At 36.1% G+C, this 27,127-nt stretch overlaps 1 protein-coding gene across 1 annotated transcript in view; it reads left to right on the top strand.

Moving 5' to 3' along the window:
- ZNF385D (zinc finger protein 385D) overlaps positions 1-27,127 on the top strand; it is a gene marked incomplete at both ends in the record, with an annotated part of 414,505 nt that overhangs the window by 332,343 nt on the left and 55,035 nt on the right. The window contains one exon of the mRNA XM_082298863.1: positions 20,038-20,200. Coding sequence (XP_082154989.1) covers positions 20,038-20,200 — 163 coding nt within the window. The remainder of the gene's footprint in view (positions 1-20,037; positions 20,201-27,127) is intronic.

Here is a 27,127-nt window from a genome sequence, read left to right as displayed (position 1 = left end):
TTTCATTTGGCAGCTCTTGCTTCCTACCTCTGCTGATCCTATTAGGTTATTTCATTTTCAAAGCTCTCACTTATTTTGATAAAACCAGTCAAGTGTGCAGAAGGTTTGACATCTCTTTTAAATTACTAGATTTGCCAAAAATTATATGTGAATAGGCAATTGGTCTCTCTGATAGTCCTGTTTATAAATAGCAAAAGATTAATGACCAGTATTCTGACATTGAATATGAAGACAAATTAGTTTAAAAGGTTTCTGCTTCTGGCACTGAAGAGAATGGTTGCAGTATTTGCCCTTTTGGGGCCAACTTTTAACTTCATGTGGACATGGATCTCAGAACTGCAAAGAGCTGAAGGAAAGGCAGAGGTGATCACAGTTAATAAGACAGAAAGTTTGAAATAAAAGCAACTTCCCTCCACATCTGTGTGTGTTACTGTCAGAAATTTCCTTTCTCTCAGAAATGATTAAATTAATATATAATAATGTATCAGAAAACATTATACTGGGAGGCAGGATGCAGACCTAAATGGTCTCATAGGTCCTAGATCTTCCAAAATCTGCTTTCAGCTGATTATCTGTTACTCACTGAGATGTCTTCCAGGCAAATTACAAATATGTTTCCAGTTGTTTTAATGGATTTTGATCCTGTAACTACATTCTTTGGGTTACAACAGAGTCAGAAAGATTTTGTGCCTGGAGGAGGGTGGAGGAACATGCAAATGAAATTCAGATGCTAAAGTCAGGCAGGTAGAGGCTAACCAGAGCTTCTTTGAAGTCTTTGGTTGGAACTGTGGGAAAGAAGAGAGTGCTCAGTATTTTTTAACTGTACATTGAAAAATACGATTTTATACGTGAGGGAATTGGTATAGGCCGGGGAAAAGATAGACAGTATAAAAGAGGGGAAAGGAAGACTCTCTTCCAGTTCTCTATTGTGACATTCGTGGAAAAGTCTTCCTGTTTAAGGTGCAAGGAGAGAAAACTCTTCACTTCTTGCTCTACACTTACTTGTACTTGAGGCAGTTTTCTCCTGTCAGCTTCTTCAGTCAACGTGCAAAGTGAGTCAGTCAACTCTAATAAGCAACTGAAATTTAAGAAAAAATGTGCTGGGGACTCTTTACAGAAACCACTTTCCAATAGCAAGTCCTCACTTAAAAGGAAATACTAATTTTAAATTCTTTGTTGTGCAGTCTTCATCTAGCTTTTTTTTTTTTTTTTTTTGTCTGTTATAAGTTCTTACATGCACATTTATTTAAGAATTCATACAGTAGAGAATCTGAGATTCTAGATTATTAATAGTAGGGGCAGATAACAGATTTCACTGTAAAAATGTCAAAACATTGTCTGCTTCCAGTTACCAATCAGTGACTCCTGGTTCACTCTATTAGGCACTGATAAGGAAATAAAAAAACCCAAAGATGAAAAGACAGTACCAGTAATACATTCTGTACCAGTAATATATTCTTCTCCGTTGTATCTGTGCAGCCTCTTCTTGTAGCATATATGAGGTTTCCTTTTGAAAGAGTTGCTATTAAACACAACTGCCCCGATGTAAACAAATTCCACTTCAGAACCTTCAGGCCTGACTTTTTCAGCTCCCAAGTTCTTTTATCCCTCCTCTCATGTCTTTTACAGTCTCTGGAGATAGTGCTATTCTGGGTACTTAACTACACCAGAGCTAACAGCTGTGAGCCTTATCCTCTGAAGGAGTGGAAGTGCAACCTAATGTCCTTTTAAAAGCCTTATATTGGAAGAAAAAAAGCACATATTTGAACTATACTTTTGAGGGTGTATTGCCCACACTTGTGCATTTTTTTTTTTTAAGCTCAATTGAAAATGAAATCTTTCAAGGTTTTTAAATGGCTAAAGGGGACTTCTTTTCAGCAAAGAGTTCAATATGGCACTTACACCTAACTCCCCCATGACCCTTAAAAGCTGAATTATGAATTCAAAACATGTATTTAAACTGAGGTAATGGTCTACTGGTAGAGCATACAGGTACTTTCATATATATAATTGTTTCATGAGGTGATCTCAAAGTATGATTTTAAAAATGCAAGGCTTTATTCTGTTTCGTATTTAGACAGGTCTCATTGTATTGTGGTGGGATAACTTTAGATATAGATGCATAGCAAATGTACTGAATTAATTTATGTTAGCAATTTTTTGATGGGCATAAATGTTTCTTTTTATTCCTTAGGAAGGAGATTTTAGAAGGTAGTCTCTGAACAGGTTTTATCCTTTCCCCAGCATAGCCTATTTTCTCTGCATCAGCGGACTTGTCATGATAATCAACTTTTTTGTCCTAACCATCAATCACTCCTGATTATAGCTGGGGAGAAGTTCTGTTCTGTTGATCAGCCCATCAGTGCACATAATGTTACACCTGGAGACAAGTGAAAATCATCCCTTGGTGGGAGAATCACTTGCCTTCAATCCTTTTGTCTGAAGTATTTTAATTTACATTTAGAGTAATGAAATTGTCAATGCTTGCTTTGATTTTATTATTTCTTTGACAAAAATAAGAAGTTCAGTTGATCTTTCCCTACATGATAGAAGAATGCTTTTCTATTTCAAATATCTTATGTTCTTTTTCATTATACAAATATTGCAATAATTGTAACTATGTAAATTAAAAATAGAATTGTTATGTGGTACTTCACTAGTACTCCTATATGCTAGTCCAGAATTTTTATAAAAGCTTTTTTGTTGGCTTTTAATCAGATATTTGGTTAAGGTAATATTAATCTTCAGTATTCAATTTATATGAAAGTTTTATAGCATATTTCATAGCAATTAAATAATTAAAAACTAAAGCATTCTTTAAGGGATTCTTCTTATATTTTGGTCATTACTGTATAACACTTTTCTTTCCTTGTAATACAGGTGATTTTCAGATGTCACAAGAAAGGTGAAATTTCAGCTTGAGGAAACACTTTCTGTTTTTCTAGTAACTTCAATATGACTTTTAATTACTTGTCAGAATGATCATATGTAGTTTAAGTGTACCATTATTTTTTCACCTATGGTCAGTCTTTTATTTTAGGTATCTTTTCTAAATAATCATTGTCACAAGTTTGTCCTTTCACAATGCCAAAAAACCACAACCTTTAAGACAAGTATAAATCTGATACTTCAAGGACTACAGGATGAAGTGTAAATGAAGAAGAAAGAATGTGACAGTGTGGGCTAATAAAGATTTGATTAGCAATCATGTTTTTACATAAAGGGTTTAATTAGCAATAGCTCATTTTCCTATTCCTGCTGGTCATTTTCAGGACAGTGATATATTGCTTTTTTGCAGTGAGCCACGCCACCCAATAGAAGGTGTTATGTTTTCATTAGCTGCAGACACTGCAACATTATTATCTCTCACCTTAGTCTAAACATCGATACAAAGCCTGTCTAAATGTCATAATCCTATAAGCCAGTTGTATATGCAGTAATTTTAAAACCATAGGATATTTTCTCAGATGTTTTGTTTCTATTTAAATTGATGATAAAAGCAATAAATTGCAAATCAAATAATCACTGAGCCTCATTCCTTATATTCTTTCTGCTTGAATACCTTTTTTGCCAAATACAGAATTTCATCACGTGCATAGAAGTTGTTCTTCCAAAATGACGATCTGTTTATGTTTATGGTTTAGTAATTAATCTGAGCATATGGCATAATTTTTATTTTACATCGATCTACATTACCTTTTCAAAGATTCTCATCACTTATTATAATGACAGGATAGAAAATTATTTTTTTGTTATTAAATAGAGATTTTTAATGGGTTGTCATTAACACAATTCTAACCAAATAGCCCACCACAAGTTACCTGTCATTCTTCATTTTATTCTCTAGCATGTTTTTCACACCAGAGTCATATGTAGTGATAAACAGTTGTAATAAAGTAAATTTCTAATGTAAACACATTCTGGGAAGCAGCAATGAATGAGTAAGAATGTCTGAAGATGTCAGAAAACATGGAGTATATAGAAATAATTAACATTTTGGACACTGGAGGAATGAAGATTTTTTTATACATTTAACAGTACTTTCTTTTGTGTAATTTCCAGGGGCAAGGATTTTTATTCTAAAATTATTTGACATGCCTAATCTGTATCTCTTCAGTGCTTGAAAAGGCTATAAGAATAAAACTTCCTTCACAGGACAGCTAAGAAAATGAGCACCATGTATAAGTAAAAATTATTATCTGGCTATTCTTCTAGAGTCTGAGCCCCACAACCTGATTGGTGAGACCAGCCTTATTAGCAAGGTAGGCCACCATGGCATGAGACACAGAGAGAAGCTTGTGATCTTTACAGATTTATTAGCTTCTCCTGTGCTAAATTATTGCTGTTGGAGGTGATGCTGCCACCAAAAAAAAAAAAAAAAGGCAAGAAATAAGGAGAGAACAGATATTCAGGAGAAGAAAGCAGCAGGGTGCAGTGACATTCAGCAGCAGCAGTTATGAGGAGGAGGGACTGCACTGAGAAAACTAAGGTTGTGGTCCAGACACTGAGGTGTGTTGTTCTAAGGTATGCAAGAGGGAGAAGGAGCTATATAAGAGAAGAAATAAAAAACCAGCATTGAGTAACAGGTGTGATGATGCAGAGCAGGTCACCGATACATGGACAAAAAGGAGACTCTGATTCTGTCAGAGTTCATGATTAACATTTGGGATATAGTGATAGAAAGGGGTGATTTGAGAAATGGAAAGTTTCAGGTGGCAGAGTAAAGTGGGAGAATGATTAGAGCCATCCAGGAACTATTAATGCTGAATGATCATAAAGATATTGGTTGAAACCCAAGAAGTCATCCCAAAGAAAGTGTGTCCAAGTCCACAGCGTAGAAAGGCTTGAAGACATAATCTTCAAATATTGAAATACATGACCCAGGCCAGTGCAAGTCTTTTTCCCTTTTTTTCAGCTGAGAGGATTTTTGTCATCCAGACATTCTTCAGCTTGGGTTACTTAGGATTCAGATCTTCTCCAAATTCAGCCTTGATTAATAGTTTTTTTCTCACTCACTACTAAAACCTGTACCAAAATTAAGGTGACTAAAGTCTATCAGGTAGCTTTTTTCTGGTATTTGCCATAAGGAATAATGAGAGAAGCAGTTCTAAAATAGTTCAAATGGGTAACTGATTTAAACCTGGATTTTTAAAATTTGCAAGGATTGTATATTATCTTTCTCAGAAGTTCTACATGTATCCAAAAGATATTGATTTTGCTGTTCCCTGAACTGGAAAGTGAAGGCCAACAAATTTTACCTACTTTTCCTACCACCGCCACTGATGTCCTCATGCTGGCGATTTGTTATGGCTGCTCCTGGCATGAATAGTAAGAGATTGATTCACAGTGACAAGGTGTAGCAATTTAGAGTAATTGTACTATGAATTATAATTCAAATATTGAAGCTGATTGTTGCAGTCATAAGAATCTGTATTTAGCGGGTCTGATTCCTTTTTTCTATAAAAAGAGGTCCCACCAATTCTAAATATGCATTTTTAATTGAGTACCTGTATTCACAACAAACTGTGGCTATGAAGCAGGATTTTCCTTGGCTGAGTAACACTGAGGGTAACAGTGGCTCATTTTGTTTCAGTACATTGTTTATAGAACATGTTTTGCATTTAGGATAAGGCAGGGGCTCCTGGTGTTTCACTGAAAGCTCCTTTTGGTGTGTGCAAACATGCATTTTCAACGTGATAAGGGGTGATAACGGGTAAGTGATGGGTTGGCCCTTGAGGACATTTGGCTGGGGGCGAAGCATAATTTTCTTTTATCAGCACCAAAAGATAAATTCATAGGATGATGATTTTATCATTAATATCAAGTCATTTTCTGAAATTCTTGCACTGTAGATAACCACACATTCAGACATATTATCACAGAATCCTAGAATCATTAAAAAAAAATCTCTGGAAAATACCTCAGAGACCATCAAGTCCAACTAAACCATGTCCCCAAGTGCCACATCTGCACGTTTTCTGAAAACATAGAGATTAAATTCTGTTGCTGCCTCCTGTGGTAATATGCAGAGCCAGTGATGTGGTCTGTCTGATCAGATAAAGAAGGTAGAGGGTCTCTCCTATAAAATATCAGGGGAGTTTAGACCCATGTTCCTGAACCTGTAGAAGTCATAGACCTGTTTGACTGACTGAAAGATGTTTGCATGTGACTGAATAAACACTTTGGCTATAGATTTAATCCATCGTTCGCAAGGAACAGCTTGTCCTCCTACCATATTTGGACTAGTCAATGCTTTGGCGTAGCCTGAAAGCTCCTGATTATATTCCTGGCCAGTTGTCTGCCTAAAGTAACCTGTTAGAGTTATCTTCTGTAGGCCTGAAGGTGCTAATACATCTTAAACCTCTCAGCTGGAGGTAATATACAGTTTGTATTTGAAATGCAAAACACAGAAAGGAAGCCTACAGAGTAAAAGGAAGGACAGGTAGCCTGGGAAGGATGCAGAAAAATTGGGATACTGGTGGATGAGGAGTTCAGCATGACCTATTAATGTACATTTGTAGCCCAGGCCGACAACTGGTCGAGATTCTGCCTTTCTGTTCACTCTGGTGAGACCCCACCTGGAGTGTTATGTCCAGCTCTGGGACCCCCAACAGGAGAGTGGCATGGACTTGCTGGAGTGAGGGAGTCCAGAGGAGGCCATGAAAGTGACCAGAGGATTGGAGCACCTCTCCAATGAAGACAGGCTGAGAGAGTTGGAGCTGTTCAGTCTGGAGAAGAGAAGGCTCTGCAATGATCTTATTGCAGTCTTCCAGTGCCTAAAGAGAGCTGGAAAGGGATTATTTACAAGGACAGGACTAGGAAGGATGGCTTTAAACTGAGAGAACTCAAGTTTAGATCAGATACTAGAAAGAAATTCTTTACTGCGAGGGTGGTAAAGCACGTGAACAGAGAAGTTGTGGATGGCCCATCCCTGGAAGTGTTCAAGGCCAGGCTGGATGGGACTTTGCATAATCTGGTGTAGTGGAAATTGTCCCTGGCCATGTCAGGGCTGTTGAAAATAGAAGATCTTTAAGATTCCTTACAACCCAAGCCATTCCAATTCTATGATGTGGTTGGTGGGAGAGATGGCACACGGAGGCACATCATCCAAAGCTGGGAGTGGAGGCCTCACCAGGCTCTGAGGAGAATGACATGCACAGGCGCATGGTTCCAGCCATTAACTCTGAAAGCCAGGAAGATGCCCTGGGAATGTTGATTTGTCTCAGGCAAGTTAATTTGCCTCAGGCAGATTTACATAACTTACTGGCAATATTTGTCACAATTTGGTAGATCATAGGAACCTCGCAGTTCCTTGCTTTTACAGTAACAACGTTTGCTGTCGGGTATTGCCCTTCCAAATCCATGGTCTAAACTCACACCCTTAAGGTCTTTTCAAGGTAGGGTCCTTGTTTTCTTGGTCTATCTAAGATTCATTCATGTCAGAATAACAGTCATTCTTGACATTATTTATACTATAAAGCACATTCTTTGGGAGATAAATTGAGTTATTCCGTTTATTTTTTGTTACATTTTGTTTGTATTGTTATTATGAGATGGACTCAGATGTAATCTAGCTCCAGGATCAAAAGTAGGAAATTATCTAAAATGGAAAAATGGTCTCACAAATTCAGTTGAGACTGAGAAGTCTAATGATTATCTGCCTTCTGATGTTATATTCCCTAGATATCATTATGTGGTGCTTCTGATACGCATTGTATCTTTATATCTGTCCATAAACTTCTGAACAAATTATTTGCAATCCACTAGAAAAAGGACAATGGATTATGTCTCTCTGACAAAACTGTGTCTGTTATAGCTGGATGTTTGCTGGAGAGATATATATATGTATCTCAAGTGTACTCCACACTGGAAAGCTTTCCATCTAATATTATACTTCTGGTGAGATGGCAGCTTTCCCATGCTGTGTGTGTAACTATAGATAAATAAATAAATAAATAAATACACATAAATAAATAAATACACATAATCTTCTTCAAACAGGTTTGCTGGAATATAAAAGAAATTGGAAAATATTCCCGTGGTTGTCTCTAGCAGTGTTAAGTAAAACCTAGTGAAAAAGAGCAGAAAAACAAACCCAGTCATTTCCATTTGAGTTAAGTTGTTCTGGTACTCTTAATTTTTAGTTTTCACTATTCTTTAGCTTGTATTTATGCTTGAGATACCAGTAGCATCTGAATATTAGTGTAAAGAGCCAACCAGTATGATGCAGTTACTCAAAAAAATGCTATAGTGAGGGTGTCTAGCATATTCCGAGTTGCTTATGACACAGTTCTGTGGTGAAAATGCAACTTTTTTTTCTCAGCTGATGTGTTTCTGTGATGTCCATTTGGTTTTGTTGGCTTAGCCAAAGGCTGTCCATCCATCTTTAAATTCCTCACACTGTGTCCAGATGGAGTATTGCACTTGCTTTCAATTTCCAGTCCAGGGTGAAATAAATGTCAGCATTTCTGTTGACTTAAGTGGTGCCAGAATTTCACCCACACGATCTAAACTTAACATGTTTGCTTTCTGTTTTGGTTTTATTTTTCTCTCTTTCATAGCAAGGAGGTCCTTGCAATTTCCAAAGGGCAAGGAAAATATCATGGTTCATTGTTTCTAGATTTTAGTGTATAATGATTTCATAAGCATGGATGTTGAAGCAGTTGTAAAACTCGTGCCCAAATATTGTTTTGTTACAGGAAATGTAATGAAGTATATTAGCTGTGGTCAAAAAATAACTTTTGGATCAATATGATGGAGAACATGCATGTTAGGAAGGTAAACAACACAGCTGGCATTTGAATAAATGAGCTAAAATCCTTCTTTTGCAACAGGGCTTCTACAGTAATTTGCTAACTTCCTATCATGGGTGATTTCAACACAGATTTCCAAGGAGGTTGGAATATTGAAGTAAATAGCTCATTCTTGAGGATCTTTTGTTGTTTTTAACACATTGAATTAGATCATTACTGCTGAATATGTAGTGGAAAATAGCATCTGTTTACACTGCAGAATTATAAAAATTACCAGTAACAGAATAAGGAGCAATTTGCAAAAGGTAATCATATTTGTGCACTTATCTGCAAAAAATAAGTCGTTAATACATACCCAAGGGAAAAAGAACTACTGGTTATGCAATTTAATATTAGTGTTGAGCATAACATGTTAAAGAAAATTTTTAGGCCTCAGTTTTAAAACTTATAAAGCTATGAACATAAAACCATGGCTGTCCCGTATTGCTGCTTCATCTGTACTCAGTGGTGGTTGAACTCCAGAAAGCGTCCTGAAGCTCATTGTGCCCAAATCAGTTCAAACTGTCCATACACTCCAAATGTACACCACCAGCTTAGAAACCGATGGGATTTCCTTATTAAGAGTTCTGTCTTTATTTAGATAGAAGTTTTCTTTATGGTGTTCTGCATCATACAAATTTAGGGTGCAGCAAAGCACAGTGAGGCATAGTAATTGTCACAGTAGTGACTTGTCACAGATGTAAACTGAGTTTCAGTTCATCATTGGAGATGAAGTTAAAGATTCCTATTTCCATTTTGTTCAAAGAAGATTCAGAAATATCTACAGCTTTTTACTAAAGAAATCAGTTTTCCAAAAGTAATTTTTTCGGGACTAGGGAAGACATGCTATCTTTTCCTTAGCCCTGTCGTAACAAAAGGAAGAACAACATAAAAACAAGAAAGAACAAATTAATAAGTATAAATTTGTTAATTAATTTTGTGAATAGATACAGTGAGATTTGCCTGCTCCAAAAACTTTGGAGTCTCAGCATTACATTTCAGTACCATTTGGAAATTTCACTCTTTAAGTAATCTCTGCCCAAACAAATGTCTTAGGTTTTAAAATCAGACAGGGCTTTTATATCTGTCCAGTTTAATCTTTTTTTACATTATGCACCTTATGATTTCATATAGCTGTTCCAGTTTTGAACCTGCTAACCTGAGCTTGACTAGACGAGATGAGAAACATTAAAGCCAGTGTAGAAATATAGAACATTTCTAAGACATTTGTCTTGTAACACTTCAAAATCTAAAATGTCCTGTTGATTTCAGAAGGACTGTTCTTATCCAGTAAAGTTCGTAGGATTGCAGCCAGTTTCTTTTAGCTTCAGTAAGTATTTGGTTTTGGTCAATGGGAAAAAAATCAGTTTTTCAGATTTCAGTGTAATATCAGATAAGTAGAAAGGTTTGTAGGAAGGAGACAAAACATAACTGCAGTGTGAACAGTAAATGGTGTCAGAATACCGCATTAAGTTTTGTGTGTTATTTAGTATCCCTAACCATGGCTTCCTACATAGAACCTAACAGCTAAGGAGTAAAAGATGTTGACTGGTCAGCTTTGGAAGGTATCATTGCCATTTCTATATTGATGATAGTACAGCAACCTACATGTCTCATTAAGTAAACCCCATTTCTCAGCCTTCACTACTTTTGGAGCAACTTGATCTATCCACATATTATGTATTACTTTAAGAACCAACGTATTAATTGATTTAATGACTAACTTGCCTCACAAGCGGGTCTGTATGCTCTAGGTATGTGTAAAGGCAGTGATTCAAAGTACTAAGGCTCTGACCCTGTGATAGTTGGTAGAAGTGTGCTGGTGAACTTGAAGGTATACACAGTATCTTGTGGACTTCACTGGGGCCCTGAATGTGTTCACAGAATCACCCAAGAGGGATTGAAAGCAAGGAAAAGAAACAAAAATATGTAAAGGAATAAATATAACTGTATTGTAGAGTGACCAATCTTCAAGTTCCTAGGCCTTATAAACCTTTGTTCCCTCTGGATATTTGGATTGTTTTTCTCAAAATATTTTCTCCCTGGCTAATTGTTTAGATAAAACTAGTTTTTAATGCAAATTTACTTCCCTGGTATGGCACTAGTTTTTATTTCCACTTAGGTATTTATGTTGTATTTATATTGATTCATTACATAAACCAATTTACTTTTGTTTCTAGTAAGTAGCAGCATTTTTTCATTTTACTTCTTTTACCTCTCTTTCATTTAAGGTGTACTCCTGCCTACAGAGAGAAGTCCTGTGGATACACCTATGTGGGACTTTTTAAGCAAATTACTGGCATAGGACTCTTTTAGACATACAAAGTATGTCTAAATAAGCGAACAACTAGTGAGCTGAGAGTTCTTTTATTCCAAGGAAACACATAGCCTCTCTTTGGTTGTTTCTGCACATGGAAGGCTTGGGTTGCTTTTGATATCTGAAGAGAATGAAAGAATCTATAAATTCTTCCATCCTTAAATTATCAGTCTTTGTGCATCTGTGCAAACTTTTCACAGTGGAAAAGTTCACATAATATTTTACATATATTTACAGCCTTCTATAAGAAGGCTGGAGATTTAAACTGGGAAGCACCTAACTACAGTCAAGCTCACAAAAAATAGGGCTGTAATCAGGAAATTTGAGCATTTATGTTTCTTATTGTGGGTTTTGAATTTCTGCTTATGGGTAGGAGCTGATTTAAAGGACACTGGAAATGTTTACATTAAAATAATTATTGAAATATAAATTGAAAATCCAAAATGAAAAATCTGTGTAACTGTATATTTGAGTGAAAGAATCAGAAAGTTGAATCAACATATTTCTGAAGACAAATCTGAAATTTAAAAAGCTTCTAATAATTATAGTATTAAAAACAGTGATTTCAATAAGAGTATTAAGACTGTGTTTGGGAACAGTTGCAGTAACTCTGTGGACTCTCTCTTATGATTTTGTATGTAGAAGTCATACTAACTTGCTTGTAATTTCAAATATAAAGTTCAAATCATACAGAATTAATAATTAAACATGTACTTTTTAAGCTTTTCCTGTTTTCCATTAAATTTCTTGTCGTATCTTTCTGTCTCACCACTATTCTTCCATGATGCTTTGCTTCAGTCAAAAAATATCAGAAATTCAGAATTCAATGAGATTGCTATTGTGAACGTAAACAGACAGAAATAGTTTCCTTGGCAACACAAAGCAGGTGAAAACACTCAGACAAGGTACTCTAAACCCACCTACTCAACTTTCTTTAGATACAAGTTCACAAGCTGCATGCAGAGGGAATCAAGTGGGTTTTTCTCAGACAGTGAAAAGTTTCTAAATTAGATGAGTCTCTGGGCAGGTAAGTGTATTTGTAGAGTCTTGACTCCAATTAGCTGTTGTGAACCAACTCAGATTCAAACAGCTGCTGGCTCCATATCTACCACTGTCATTCCTTTGATAACACCAGAAAAGACTGAACTTTTCAACACTATGCAGAAAAATGATTTTATTTTAAATTCAACAATATCTGTTGTTTTGAAGTAAACATCATTTGTGTAGAACCTGAATATTGAACTACATTTACAGTATTAACACAATGTATAAAAAATATGTGGGTGTGTCCACTGCTAGTGCAAGGAAGCTGGGGTACATTTCTACAAAATTACAGTATCTTGTATCATTTGTTCAAGTTCTCACTTTGGAATATGTCAATTCCAGATTCAAAACTGGAAACACATATATTATGTTTACTAAGCTGAATTAATGGCTACTTTATCAAATGCATAGCTCATAGCAGTGTGTATCAATTAGCTTTTTTTGTATTTCATTCTGAGATTAATCTGAGATTAATCACTTGGTTAATCTAAATGAAAAAAATACCAAATGAGTTTAATATTCTCTTGAAACTCTGACTATAATAAGATTTGCCATGGGGAAAATAAATGATGCTGCCAATTAATACAGTAAAGATGAGATTAAATGTTAATTTTATTGATGATACCAGTTTTCAAAAGACCATGTTTCAATCTCCCCATCAAAAGAGCACCCCTCTAAACAACTATATTGCTTTGGAAGACAATATATGTAAAATTCCAGATTCTAGAACTTGATAACCTTGTCAAAATAAGCTTAAAACTGCTCTGTCTTAACAATAAAAAGGATAAAATAGATGGTAAAGCAAACAGCCTGTTTCTTGAATTTCAACATGTAACAAAATATTTTTGTGCTGCATGAAGTACTGGTGTCCTTAGAAGAAAAATGCCAGGTATGGGAAGTGATTGATTACTTGAGTTATCTTCCCTTCACTACATATATTTTGACACAGCGTATGTCACCTCAGAATGTAGTGTTATATCTAGGCATTTTTCGTATCTTGCCTAAATCATTTCAGGTAATGTCACACTCAGTGGCAGTTTATAGTACAAACAGATGCATGGTCATAAAAATACGGTGCTGTGGAACAAGTGATGTTAAGTACAAAATTTTGACCTTCTTCATCTGACCAAGATAAAAGGAGTTTTGCTTTCCATAATGAAAATATGGTATTCCTTTCCATAAGGAAAATGAAATTGATTCTACTATACAATGGATGATTTTACCATAAGAATGGTGTTGATGCCAATCTCTCACAATGTGATGCAGACTCTTGCCAGGTGCAGTCTCTCACCATTATAGCAATGGCTCTGGAAGAAGCCCAAAAACAGGGAGTGGGATAGAGCAGCTTTATTAATGCAAAGGTGCTAGTGAGCTCAGGAAGCACCCATTCCCTCTGATCAGTGAGTCTCAGAGTACATTCATGGGTATATGGAATAGATGCTTTAGGAAGGAGAAGAGGGGGTAGAAAGGTTTTCTTTCCATAGAAAGATAAATACAAGGGAAATAACATATTGGGACATTTCATTCTGCCATAATAAGGGAGAAATATTTTTGGTTTTTTTCTACAGAAAAGACCTTTTTGGTACTTGACCTGTTACTGTATATTTGGTTCTAGGGAAAGGGGCAAATTGATTAATCACAGTTTAAGGGGCAAACCCCTTATCTCAGAACATATCTGAAAGAAGTCATATTACGCATATCCTTCGTGTTTAGTACCACAATTACATCTGAGTGCATAAAGTACTTAGATTATAGAGATGTGTTGTGATAGACTGCACAAAAAATTTAAGTGACACAACTCAGAAGATAAAGGTAAGCTTAGCAGAAGGTAGAAATAATGATAGGCAATGTTTATCTGCAGCATAATTGACTACAGATTGAATTTGTATATATCAGGCAGAAGCTGGGATACTTGTTCAATATGAGACATGTCATCATGTTGACATCATCTTTAAAAATTACTTTACATGTTTTCAATCAATCTCCTATTCTGCAAAGGCTTGCACAGGTAATTTTTTCTTTCTTGTACAGTGTCTGTGAAACTGCTGAAGTCCGTGGAGATTTTCTGTCTTCTAAAAAGGAAGCACAGGACTTTTGTGTAATCCTGAATTTCCCATGTGCACTCACTGGGAAAACAAAATAGAGGGCCTTGTAAGAAAGTATTTTTTAAAATTTAATATAGCCTCAAGTAAAATCTTACCTACTAAATAGAGTAACAACATCTCCATGAAAAAGACTGCACAATCCTCTACACAATTTTTTAGCTGTTTCTCACAGTTAGAGCCCTGCTTTAGCCTGAACCAAGTGTTGGGCATCTCAGGACTGTTAGACTTTCTCACTGTAAACTTCTCCAGTTTAATTACTGGAAAAGTTCCATAGAGATCAGCTCTGGTTTTGTAAATAGCACATAACTAGTAAAATACAGATGTCTCAGCTGCATACTGCAACCTTCCCTGGGCAGTGCTGTCATCACTGGCTGGCCAGGCTTTGGAGTCATTAGAAAAAAATGACATGCTTGTTCCAACAATAAAAAGGTCATTTGAATTTTATCACTTTCTTGTGTGCTTAGGACATCAGTAAAATTATTTTTCAAATACTTATTGAAGGCCCAACTATAGGAAAACATTTGTACTCAGAGATTATTATAATGTGTAGCATAGCCATCACACAAGCAATTTCCCTGACTTCATCAAGCACAGAAGCCTTCTTGGCTTATGCAGTTAAGTATTATTGTTTTCCATGTGTGCCCAGCTCACTGACAGTATTAGTTCGAACTCGGAATCTAATTTTTTTTGTTGTTTTAGTGCTTTTTTTTCTGGAGAATCCTGACATCAGTTGCAGATGTATTAGCCAAAATTACTACTATTGTATTGGGAATAATAGCAGAGGTGATGGTAGCATCCAGTAGCTGGTAAAAGAAAAGAGATGGCATGATCTCTTGAAGTCCCAGACAGACAGAAAAGACTTTCCAGCACTCTCAGTCCTTGTTTGGTGCTTTCTTAGGGTGCAGACAAACTGCAGCCTTGCTATTAATCGGCCAGATAAAAGCATGGAGGAGAGCACTGTCCACAATGAACATCTTTCATAATGCATTGTGAAATGAGAAAGACATAATGCAAGATATTTGAATTTAATTTTGTGAGGAAGAATCAGTGGAACATATTCACTACACCTTTTGCAAAAAGTTTCTTTTATTTGAACTGGCTTTCATTATGAAGGCATTGCCTAGAGGGAATGATTAAGGCAGGAAAACAATCTCTAAGAAGAAGGGTAATATGATGTGGATCAGGAGGGATATGAAAAAGAAGATGCAGTGCTGCAAAGTTAAAAACTCTCTGAGAATAGGACGAGACCTGGTTTTTGTCTCAGTGCAAAAATTAAATGCAATGTTTTTGTTGGACCAATGCCTAAAGAACGTAAGTGAGAAGGCAAAGAATCCACTGAAGTACATTAGTGAGGCAGACAAACTTATTTTGAAGACTTCCATGTAGATATGTTGACTGTAATTGTAAGAGAATACTGTCTGGATTGTTTAAAACATTTCATCTCTCTCAGTGTATTTTACACATTTCAATTTGCTTGGTAATATGATGTCCTGATGGTGATTGTGGTACAATACTGCACTTAAGCAAAGAAAATACAGCTGAGTTTTTACACTATAGCTCTATTTTCTGTTTACATCTGCATATAGAATTTTTATTCTTTTATGGTATGTTTGTGTCTCTGTGGTTAAAACATAAATATCTAGACAGATTTTATAGACAAATCATTTTTATATTTGAGCAATTTGTCAAGGTTATAGAAAGGTCCCTGATTATTCAACACAGATACATGGAACCAGAAGAAAATATTAGGAGATGCTTAAATTGACTTGTACTGATCAAATAGGCAGGAAGTTGTGACAAATAACACTGAAAAGTGATTTGCTAGTAGACATCTTGACACTTTACTGAAGTAGTTCCCACAGACCAAAGTTTGTCTACGTGTCATTTTCAGAATCAGGGCCCTCAGAATTTATTTAAGGATCCTTGAGTTTTCAACTTAGACACAAAATAGTAATAAATATTATTATAGTCACATGGTATATTTATATAATTATATTAGCTATATTATTTTATTATTAGATTTCATGTTCTTTATATATTACATAACTATATATTATTATAATAAATAATAATAAAATAATTTTTACTTTTACATTGGACATATTTTTTAAGAATGGATATAGTTTCCTAAAGTTCTCTATAACACTGCACCAGCAATATTTGACATACTTCTGATGCTTCATCACTGACTTGGTTACACGTTAGCTGACAGTGACTTGTCTTCACAGTGCTAGGGCTAATTCTGTGCATCAAACATGAAAACTATGATGAAGGAAGAAAGTAAGCTCTTTCCTAAAGTATTCTTCTAAAGTATTCTTTTGTAATCATAAAAAGAAACTAAATTTAATATTAAAGAGTTTTTAGGATAACTGATTATGAAGTGTTCTGTAGTAGTGGGGATTTTTTTTTCCAGTGAGAGAACATCTGATTTTAGATCAGTTGTTTCTAAAGGAAACTGGCTTCTACCAAAATGACCAATTTAAAAAGTCAGTATCCCTTTATAAAACATGGAAAGGGAAATTCTCCTTTGATTCCTTTTGGCTTCTGTAGATGTATATAAATATGTAGATATATATAAACTAAATGTGTAGATATATATAAGCTCTGCTCCTCTCTTAGCACAGATTCATAAGGTAATAAAAGCATGTATAAAACATTTATATATTACCTGCTTGGGTTTTGCAACTGTTGAACTATGAGGTGTTCCAGAAGGAGACCCTTCTTACCTTTCAGCCTCTTCATTCAGTTAAGCATCATGGTTGGCAGCAAAAACTAGGTCTAACTTGTTTCTCACTCTTCTGCTCTCTCCTATTATTGCTTAATTCAGCATGAAAGTTGGGAATAATTACATTTTATGATCTATCTTGGTTTTGTATTCATTCTACAAGTAAATACTACTTAGGAACGATTTTTATAGGCTACAAGTAAAAGCCATTTAAGCAGTGAGGATTGTTTTGGTCCTCTTATGGCTGCAAGAAATGATTCAGTGAGGTACCATATTTTATGTTGCTTTGCTGAAAAATGTATTTATGGATATTTTTCCATTTCCTACATCTTACTCCTGCAAGAAAAGATAATGACAGACCTCTTTTTTTTTTCTTTTTTTTGTCTTTTTAATTAGGGTTCCAGTTCAGTTGTAAAAGTTCAGCATAATCTAATTTGGAGCTGGTTAAATGCTTAGGAGAAATTTGTTTGCTCTCACATAGAACTCCCATTAACATGCCATCTACAGTTATATTGAAACAAGCTCAGATGGCTTCATGTCCCCACAGAGGAAGGAGATTTAAACTTTGAAGTAAAAAGACTTGAAAGTCTTATTTAAGTAGAGGCTGGGTGAACTGTCAGCACTCTGTGGGAAGTGAGTTATGGACAACTCTGTGTAGCAGCCATCATACCTGTAAATTTGAGCAATGTGTTTCCACTTTAGAGCAATTTCATTCATATATTTCAGAGCAATGAAAAGGTCACCAATTTCTATATAGGCCCTCATTGTATATTCCTTCAGCATCCAACATACAACTTGAGATGAGCTTTGTGGAACTATAACTGTGAGAATTTGGAGAGATCTACGGGTGCAGAAGAATTAAATTTGGGGTTCTCTGCCAACAGTTCTGTGAAGAAAGTTGAGATGTGTATCAAACTACTATCAGTATTCATAATTCTGTAGTAAGGACCGTGTTATGACTATGTTTCGATGTTTGACTAGTGATACTATTAGTTAGGGAAAACAAGTGCAGTCAGAATCTGAAGCTGACTGATGATTAAATTTGACTAGAAACTCTGAAAATAGCTGACATGATAGCAACATGAGGGTGTACAGTATTTTGTCATTTTTAATGCGTCATTGTAACTTAACACTGGTCTTTTGGTTTGATTATAATTAACATCCTCTGACTGTTTGTATTTGGCTTACAGTATGTCTCAATGTTATGTGTTGAGAATTGTAAAAGGTGCATGATTGTGCTGTTTCTGTTCAAGTTGTTTCTAATTAAAAACTTCACTGTCCAGTGTTCTTTCAATAAGGGTACCTAATACAATATTTGCATTATTTTAGGTACAGAGAAACTGGCTTTTCAACCTAACTGAATGATGCATCTCAATATACAAGAGTGTATGTGTGGGTATATATCTATGCATATATACACCTACACATATATTGTTAATTGGTTTTAGACAAGGTCTCTCACTTCTTTCCTACTCACCTTACACTTCTCAAATCTCAGGCATCTGGAAGGAACCAAGACTTTTCATGTAAGCTATAAGTCATAATTCTCAGAAATAATATGCTTCCTTACGGTGATGGTCACTAGAACTCCTCTCCCCCAAAATTCAGCACATCAAATAGCATTAAATAATGGTCTAATGCCAAAGAAATGCCAGATAATGCAGGATTCTTCTACCTGCATGAGCAGCTTAGAGATTGAAATGACTGTGTCTTTTTATCCCTTTTTGATAATTTTAATTTTGTAGCCACTAAATTCCATATATGTTTTTATTCTTTTGATTTCACAGTAGAAAGCATTTACCTTCCTTTATGTTCTAAGTATTTTCTATTGTTTAATGTTTTCGAAAAAGAAGATATTGACCTTTATGGGTCCTTGAGCTGACCCAGAATTGTGGCTTTTAATTTTTTTCAATTCTCTAGTAGCTAAATTTTCATTACATTTCTTAAGTCTTAACTTCCCTTTCAAGTAATAAAGGAGTTACTTACCATGAAGTTTGAACTTCAAAAGTAAAGATATAAACAATTTTTCATGTTGTTAACTTATCAACTGAAAGACTATCTTTCTTATAAAACTTTAAATAATTAGGGAAGAAATAAACTCTGAATATTCATCCAAATTCTAGTGGTTTTTGTATAAGGTTTAATCTAATAGTTCAAATACTTTTCTTAAAATATACTTGCACATATAGTAAATGAAAAAATTTGATAATAACTCTTGAAATAATAAAGTTATTTTCAGTGTAATGCATGAATTTTAATAGCAGCACATATACAAATCTATTTTAGCTTAAAGATATGAAGTAGCCAAAATATATTTGGGACTGTGACAGGATTTGTGGGAGCTTTCTCCTTTGAAAGGATGCTCCTGGCTTTGAATTTCAAACACTACCTTTTGTAGCAGGTGGACAAAAGTAATCCTCTTTTTTTTAAAATTTTTTTTTTTTTTTTTTTAGAAAGCCAGATAATTGCATTTCTGCCTCACATTCAGTTAAGTCTTTGGTGATGGGCTTTGAAGCTGTGTTTTATATTTTGCTTTCTTTTGTTTGGGCTTTAGTTTTGGGCTGGGTATTTTTGATTTGTTTTTTACTTTCAGTCTTTGCTGAGAAGTTGCTGATACCACTATTAGTAGTAAACTGTTCTTTGAAGAAAGCTTTGACAAAAATTCTAGTTTGAAATAGAAACTGGAAAAGTACAAAGCTGCTGGGAGGAGAGTACCATCCTCCCTGTTGCCTGAGAATTATTTTTTTTCATGTGAAAGTAACATAAATCTTAATAGAAAAACTCATGGTAGCAAGGTAGACTAAAACAACCTAATTTTGGTCTGAAAGTAATCTACTGTTATACAGTAATACACTGTATTTATTGAATTGCATTGCTCTAGTATTTTTCCATTGTTTTTCAAGCATCATTCTAATTCTAGTTTTCTGTTTGGTCACTACTCGGATAATGTAAGTGGTACCCATTATTGAAAGGTAGTCTGTATTTGTACTAATACAGAGAATGCCAGTTTAGAAATGAGCCTGATTGCATGGTTCATTTTGTTCTCCTTTGTAGAGCCAGGCTGCGGCCCACTACAAAGGCACTAAACATGCCAAGAAGCTCAAAGCACTGGAAGCCATGAAAAATAAGCAGAAATCTGTTACTACCAAGGACAGCGCAAAGACTGCCTTCACTTCCATCACTACCAATACCATCAATACCAGCTCTGACAAAACAGGTTAAGCGACAATCTTTGTTGGTTCCGTTTGGTTTGGTTTTGGTTTGGTTCGTAGTTTTATTTTTCTCGTTTAATTCCATGTCTGTTTGGTTATGTGCTTGCCACATTGATTCATGCTCGATCCATCTTTCTGTGTGATATTGCTTTCTTTAAGTCCCTTCAGTAGGCTGGTGAGAGTCTGACAGTCATGTAGCCAATTTCTCCTAGTGAAAAGAGGCTTGACATTCTTTTTGCGATGGAATGCAATACTCATTACTTGATTAACATATCAACTGATCTAACGGCCTGGTCTCTATGCACTATCTCTCTATCAATAATTATATATGGCACATTTCTTTTAAGCACAGTGTAACAAATTCCACTATTTGTGTCTAGAAGCCTCTTTAAAAGCATTTTCAGTAAAAACCTAATTTTCATAAATTTCAAACATTGCATTATTTTTTTAAAATGGCTATTGCATGGTTTTGAATTGGAAAAGAGCTGTATAACCTCTCTTCCACATAATCAGGTAAGTGCTATTGATGCCAATTATTCTGCTTAAATGAGTCTTCATACTGAAATAATAGCGCTTAAATTGTTGTGTGGGTAAAAGTTACTCCTTTGCAAATAAAATCTATGTATTTGTAAAGTCAACAGGATTTGGTTGAGATTGCATTTTAAATATGCAGCTGTTGTTGGAAATTTCAAAGGAAGGTTGTAAGGTACCTGAGAGGTAGTTTGGTGTCTCACAAAGTTTGACTGCTCTTGTGCACAAAGGGATACAGTTTCCATATTTAGGCATAACCAGTCCCATTCCCCAAGCAAGGCAAAAATAACCAACAAAAAAAAAAAAAAAAAAAAAAGCTAAAGCTGTGAAACATCAGAGACCTACCTACTGATGCTGAAAACTGGTCATTTGGAAACAATTCTGATCCAGTAAGTTTAGCATTGTAAATAGATGTGCACTAACCAACTATAACATAACAGAAAAGTACCTTGCAGGCATGTGTAGTACTTTGTTGAAGATACATCTTCACTATATTTGTTATAGACAGATACCTCTATGTCCATCTCTCTCTATAAATATGTTTATCTTAGTTATAACTCATTATTATTGACAGCATATTTTTTTATGGAAATTTATAACCTAATTATAATGGGATGACTTTAAGGAATATTTGCTACATTTTTTTTGTCTTTTTTACCACAAGAAAGAAAAAGAAAAAGAAAATATTCTGAGGTTTTTGTGTGATGAAAGAAATTAAGTGTGGGAAAATAGGAACAATGTCAAAAGTTATTTGGGAAAATTTGTGTTTCTAAATATACAAATAGCTTTAAAAGTTTCTTATGCTATTATCTGTTGAGATATTTAGAACAGGAAGGAGACTGTTGTGTGAAAAGAGTGATTTATTGTTTACCAAATATGATCTAGTGGTTGAAGACAATAACTGAAGAAAAGAAAGATTTTTTAAAACTTTAAACTGTATTATTCAAAAGCTTTTATCTTATGCTGTGTAAGTTTGAAGGATTTTCCAATGTGCTTTAAAACCAATCTGAGTTTTTCTATCAAGCTTTGAATTAGATCCCTGAGAAGATATATGAACTGTCCTGTATCCAAGGTCAGTAGTCCAAATCTGTTTTTGTATGAGCATAAGTAAGAAAATATCAGAAATCCAGTTGCACACTTAAGCAATGGCCTGTGCAGGAGTTTCTTCTGCTTTACGTAGTGTCTGCGAACTCCTGGATTAATTTCATAGAATGTGTGTAAACATATGTGTATGTGTATGTATACATATATTTATTCTATGTTAGAAATACTGACCTTAATGGGGTTCTAAAAGACACGTATTGATGTTAATTGACAAGCAACCAAAAATCTTCCAATTTCCTAAAATATTGAGAGCCATGTTCAACTGCTGCCAAAAGCCCTGTTCAACCAGGGGCATTCAAAGTAAGGCAGGCAGTTCTATCCAGCTGCAGTTATTAGAGGTCAGCATGGATGTGACTGGCAACAGAATAAAATCCTTGGTGTAAATTATCCTTTGTCAAGCATGTATACGTGGTGAGGGAAAAAAATTTTGGGTAGCCAAAAGGATGAAATTTTCTGTCTACTGTGACAAGTCAAAAATGTCATAAATTGGATTTTATTTCCCTTCTAGTTGTTCTTATGTCTTATATTTGCTCGATAAAACTTTTATGGGCAAAATGATTCTGAGTGCCAGAATATACTGCACTGTGTGAGTTTCTACATTTGGAAACTATCACTGTAAAAGTCAAACATCCTGATAGTAATATACAGTTCTTAGGGAACAGTTGTACTAATGAATATAATTCATAAATTAGTCTTTCATAACTAGAAGAAAGTTACTAAGTCCAGGTACTTGTGATCATTTGGAGCAAAAGATTTTTCTACAGTGTTTTAAAGCTGTCTGCTGAAGATTAATAGTTGATCCCAAATACACTGAGGACAGGGTCATGTACATATCACTTCTTATATATCATCTACAGCAGTGGTTAAATGGTGAATTACACATCAGTCACAGCACATTGGTCAGGACTTCAGATCACAGGTTCTGTGTACCCTTAGCAGCTACAGTAAGCAAAATGTCACCAGGAAATCTGCAGTGCTATGCAATAAGGATTATGAAAAAGATCACATGATATACAAACTGATTCAAGGGCTAAAGCAGCAATTTGTTATGTTGCTTATTCTGGAACTATCTTGTTAGATGTGGTGCCAGCATGTGTTACTGACACTGTGCAACTCACAATATAAGCTAACTCTTTAAAACCTCTTACACTTGATTTCTGGTGTTTAAATTATGTGTAAAGGAGAAAACAAAAAATATGGGGTTATTTTGCTCGTTCTGTGAAAGTCGCTATTTTTTTTCCCCTTTAAACAAACTTTCAGGATTATTAGAAGGCTTGAACTTGAAAAATCTTTGGGGCAATAAAATACCATGAAGAGTTATGTTGGCAGTCATGTAATGGCAATGTCATTCTCAAGATATAAGAACTTTGTTATCATTCTAGTATTTAACACACTTCTTTCATCTGTATTTGCCAATTATTGTATTACACGGGTAGTCAGGAAAGAATAGAAAACATGAGCATTACAAGGAGAAGCCTACTTTATGGCATTATACAAACCAGATTTCAATATTTCTTTATTCTCTGATTCAGATGTGACAATAAAAATGCATATTTTTGCTATATATAAACACACGTGCATACATATTCCCTGATATTAAATTGTTAAACATCTTTGATAGCTTTGAAAATTGTTCCTACTTTCTGAAAAGGTATATTTTCTTCAAAAAGCTGCTTCGCATCTTCAGCTGTAAGGACTGATACTTTAGAGCACTTGTCAAAATATGTTTAGATAGAGTGTATTCCATCATCCTAATTAAAATACCTGTCCAGTAAAGTCATTGCCCTACATTAGGATTTTTGGAAATCTCCATATTTATATGATGTCCCTCTAGTTGTTGCATATGCATATATATTAATCTTGTCCAAAGCTATGTGAAGTTAAGCAGGACACTCCATGACCACATTATCACAAATTAAGTCTTGAAGATTTGGGCTGCTTTTTATTTATTTATTTATTCATCAGAGAATTCAGAATGAGTTAGATCATTTGGTATCAATGGAAAAGAAGGAACAGACCTTTCAAAGGGGAAAAAACATGTCATTAGGAGGCGTCTCTATGGCAAAGTCTTTAATGTTGCTTTTGACTGTTATACGCTGTGCCTTGAATCCTGTGTACTTAAATGCAGTGAATGGCTCTTAAAAACAGACAAAAATGTGATAAGAAGAAAAAGTGTGGATCTGGGCCAAGGCACAGACAAGATCATCTATCACTAGTACAGTCTTAACAGCTGAGAGACCCCTGTGCTGTCAGGGAACAAAGTACTGGTGCCTGTCCTAAAAAGCTTACAGTTTCACATAAGATGAGAGACAACTTAAGGAATAGACACCATAAATGTAACAGGTAGGTGTTTAAAGGAGTGGTAGCATAAACATGTTCAAGTGATAAAGGCATCACAAGAAAGGAAAACACTGAGGGATGGATTAGAAGGAAAAGGAAGAGGGTTGGGTTTTTTACAGATACTGAACATGTGTGGGTAACAGCATTGGAGAAAGCATAAGTTCTCCTTATTTTTCCTTCACTGATGCATATGAAAATTCTTCTGTGGAAAAAAGATTTTGTTTCATTACCCCTTTACAATTCTTTTTTTTTTCTTTTTGTCTAAGAAGTGGTAGGATATTTCTGGTCAGCAGATGAAACTCGCTCCTGAAATAGCAATTTCTGTGCAACTGGGATAATTACGAAATTGAGAGCAGTTGGAGTGGGAGAGAACAGTCATTCAGGCAAGATCTTGGGCATAAAAGTGAAGGCAGGAGAGAGAAAGCAATCAGAAGTAGTGTGGTAAGTCAGGGTAAACTTTACAGGAGGAAGAGGTAGATGGCATGACATGGAAAAGTTTAGAAAGATATTTAGGAGTTTGGCAGCCAAAATACCAGAGGATCACAGAATTTTTGAGGTTCTGTGAAGGGACGTCATTATGGATGTCTGAATATTGACAAGGCTGCCCCTACAGGTCAGAGCAGAGTTAGCCTGAGCAGTTTGCTGAGTATCTTTTTCAGTTGAGTTTTAACTATCTTCACAACCTTTTGCTGGGCAACCCATTCTATGGTTTGATCACCCTTAAAGAAAACAAAGAAGTTTTTCTTGTGTTTCAGTGTCCAATGTCCTGTATTTCAGTTTCTGGCTGTTGTGCCTTTTCCTGTCACTGGGCACCAATGAAAAGAGTCTCTGTATTTTCTATTCCCTGACCTCATCAGGTATTTATATACACTGCTGGCTTATTTTTCAAATGGTGCCCTCTAGGGTCTTAGGTCCTTCTTCACAAAGCTGCTTTCCAGACGCTTAGCCTCCAGCCCAGACTGATGTGTAGGGTTATGGCTTCCCAGTTGTGGGACTTCTGTGCTTTCCTTTGTTGAACTTCAAGGGACTTCTGTTGGGCAATTTCTCCAGTCAGTCCAGGTGCCTCTGAATGGCAACCCATCCATCTGGTGCATCAGGCCCTCCTCTCAGTTCTTAATCATCAGCAAACTTGCTGAAGGTGCACTCTGCCCCATTGTCTGGGTCGTTAATAAAGACTTTAAAAAATATTGGGCAATCTGTGTGGTCACCTGCACAGTAAAAATGTTCTTCCTCACATTCAGATGAAACATTTTGTGCATCATGCCCATTGCCTCTTTTCCTACTGCTTGGCATCACCAAGAAGAGCCTGGCTTCATCCTCTTGGCACCCTCCCTTCAGATATTTATAGACATTGATGAGGTCCCCTGTCAGTCATCTCTTCTCGAGGCTGAACAGGCCCAACTCCCTCAGCAGTTCCTCATAAGGGAGATGCTTCAGTCCCTTAAATCATCTTTGCTGCCTTCCTCTGGACCCTGTCCAGGAGCTCCATGTCTATCTTGTACTGAGAAGCCCAGGAGTGAACACATCACTTCAGATGTGGCTTCACCAGGGCTGAGTAGAGGGGCAGGATCACCACCCTTGCTCTGCTGGTAATGCTTTTCCTAATGCGCCCCAGGAGACCATTGGCCTCCTTGGCCCTAGGACACACTTCTGGCTCATGGACAGCTTTTTGTCCTCCAGGACCCCCAGCTCCATCTTCTCAGTGCTGCTTTTCAGCCTGTGCTGGTTATTCTTCCCCAGATGCAGGACCCTGCACTTGCCTTTGTTGAATTTCAGAATGTTCTTCTCTGCCTGTCTCTCCAACCTGTTGAGGTCCTTCTGAAGGGCTGCACAGCCCTCTGGGGTATCGGCCACATCTATCACCTTTGTATCATCAGTGATGTTGCTGGGGAGGCGTCTGCCCCTTCATCCAAGTCATTGACGAGCAAGTTAAACAGTACTGGGCCCAGTATTGAACCTTGGGGAATACCAGTAGTGATATACCTCAAATCAGACCCCATACCACTGATAATGACCCTCTGGTTTAGCCTGTTCTCAATCCACACCACTGTCCACTCATCCAGTCCACTCTTCGTGAGTTTGTCTTTGAGTATGTTGTAGAGACAAGTGTTGGAAGCCTTGTTAAAGTCAAGGTAGACAATAACTGCTGCTCTCCCCTCATCCTCCCAGGTAGTTGTTTCACTATAGAAAGCAGTCAGGTTGGTTAAGCATGATTTACCTTCAGTGAATCCATGCTGACTACTCCTGATCAGCTTCTTGTCATCCATGTGGATAGTGATGGCCTCCGGAATTGGGCGCTCCATCACCTTTCCAGGGATCGAGGTGAGGCTGACTAGCTGGTAGTTCCCTGGGTCCTCCTTCTTGCCCTTTTGGAAGACCAGGGTGACATTTGCTTTCTTCCAGCCTTTAGGCACCTCTCCTTTACTCCATGACCTTTCAAAGATTGTGAGCAGCTTAGCTATGGTGTCTGCCAGCTCTCTCAGCACTCCTGGATGCATCCTGCCAGGCCCCATGGGCTTGTGGGTGTCAAGTTTGTTTGGGTGTTCTCTCACCCAAGCCTCCTTGACCAAGGAAAAGTCCTCATTCCAATAGTTCTTTTCCCTGGTCTCCTAGGTCGGAGATTCCTGATTTTGGTTTGTTCATAATGTGAGTGAGCATGTCCTTATTAGACCATTGTGTCTCTTTCAGGTCTCTAGTAAGGAGTCAAGGGACTCTTTGTTATTAATAAGTAGTGCTTTATTTAAGATTCAAAACTTCCGTTCTAAATTGTAGGAAAAAGTTTTCTAACACAGTGCTCAAGTGAAAACTTGGTTGTGTAAATATTTATAGATGGACAGCATATAATTGACTAGTACTACTATTTATATTAATATATTTCTGCATGTTTGATTACAATATTGCCCTTCTCTATCCAAGACCAGTACTTACATGTTGTTTCCTCCAATACCATGCATTAG

Source organism: Coloeus monedula (assembly GCF_965178545.1).
Source record: "Coloeus monedula genome assembly, chromosome: 1".
Classification (NCBI taxonomy): domain Eukaryota; kingdom Metazoa; phylum Chordata; class Aves; order Passeriformes; family Corvidae; genus Coloeus; species Coloeus monedula.
Note: the sequence above shows the minus strand (reverse complement) of the source record. Positions and strands in the feature narration are given on the sequence as shown.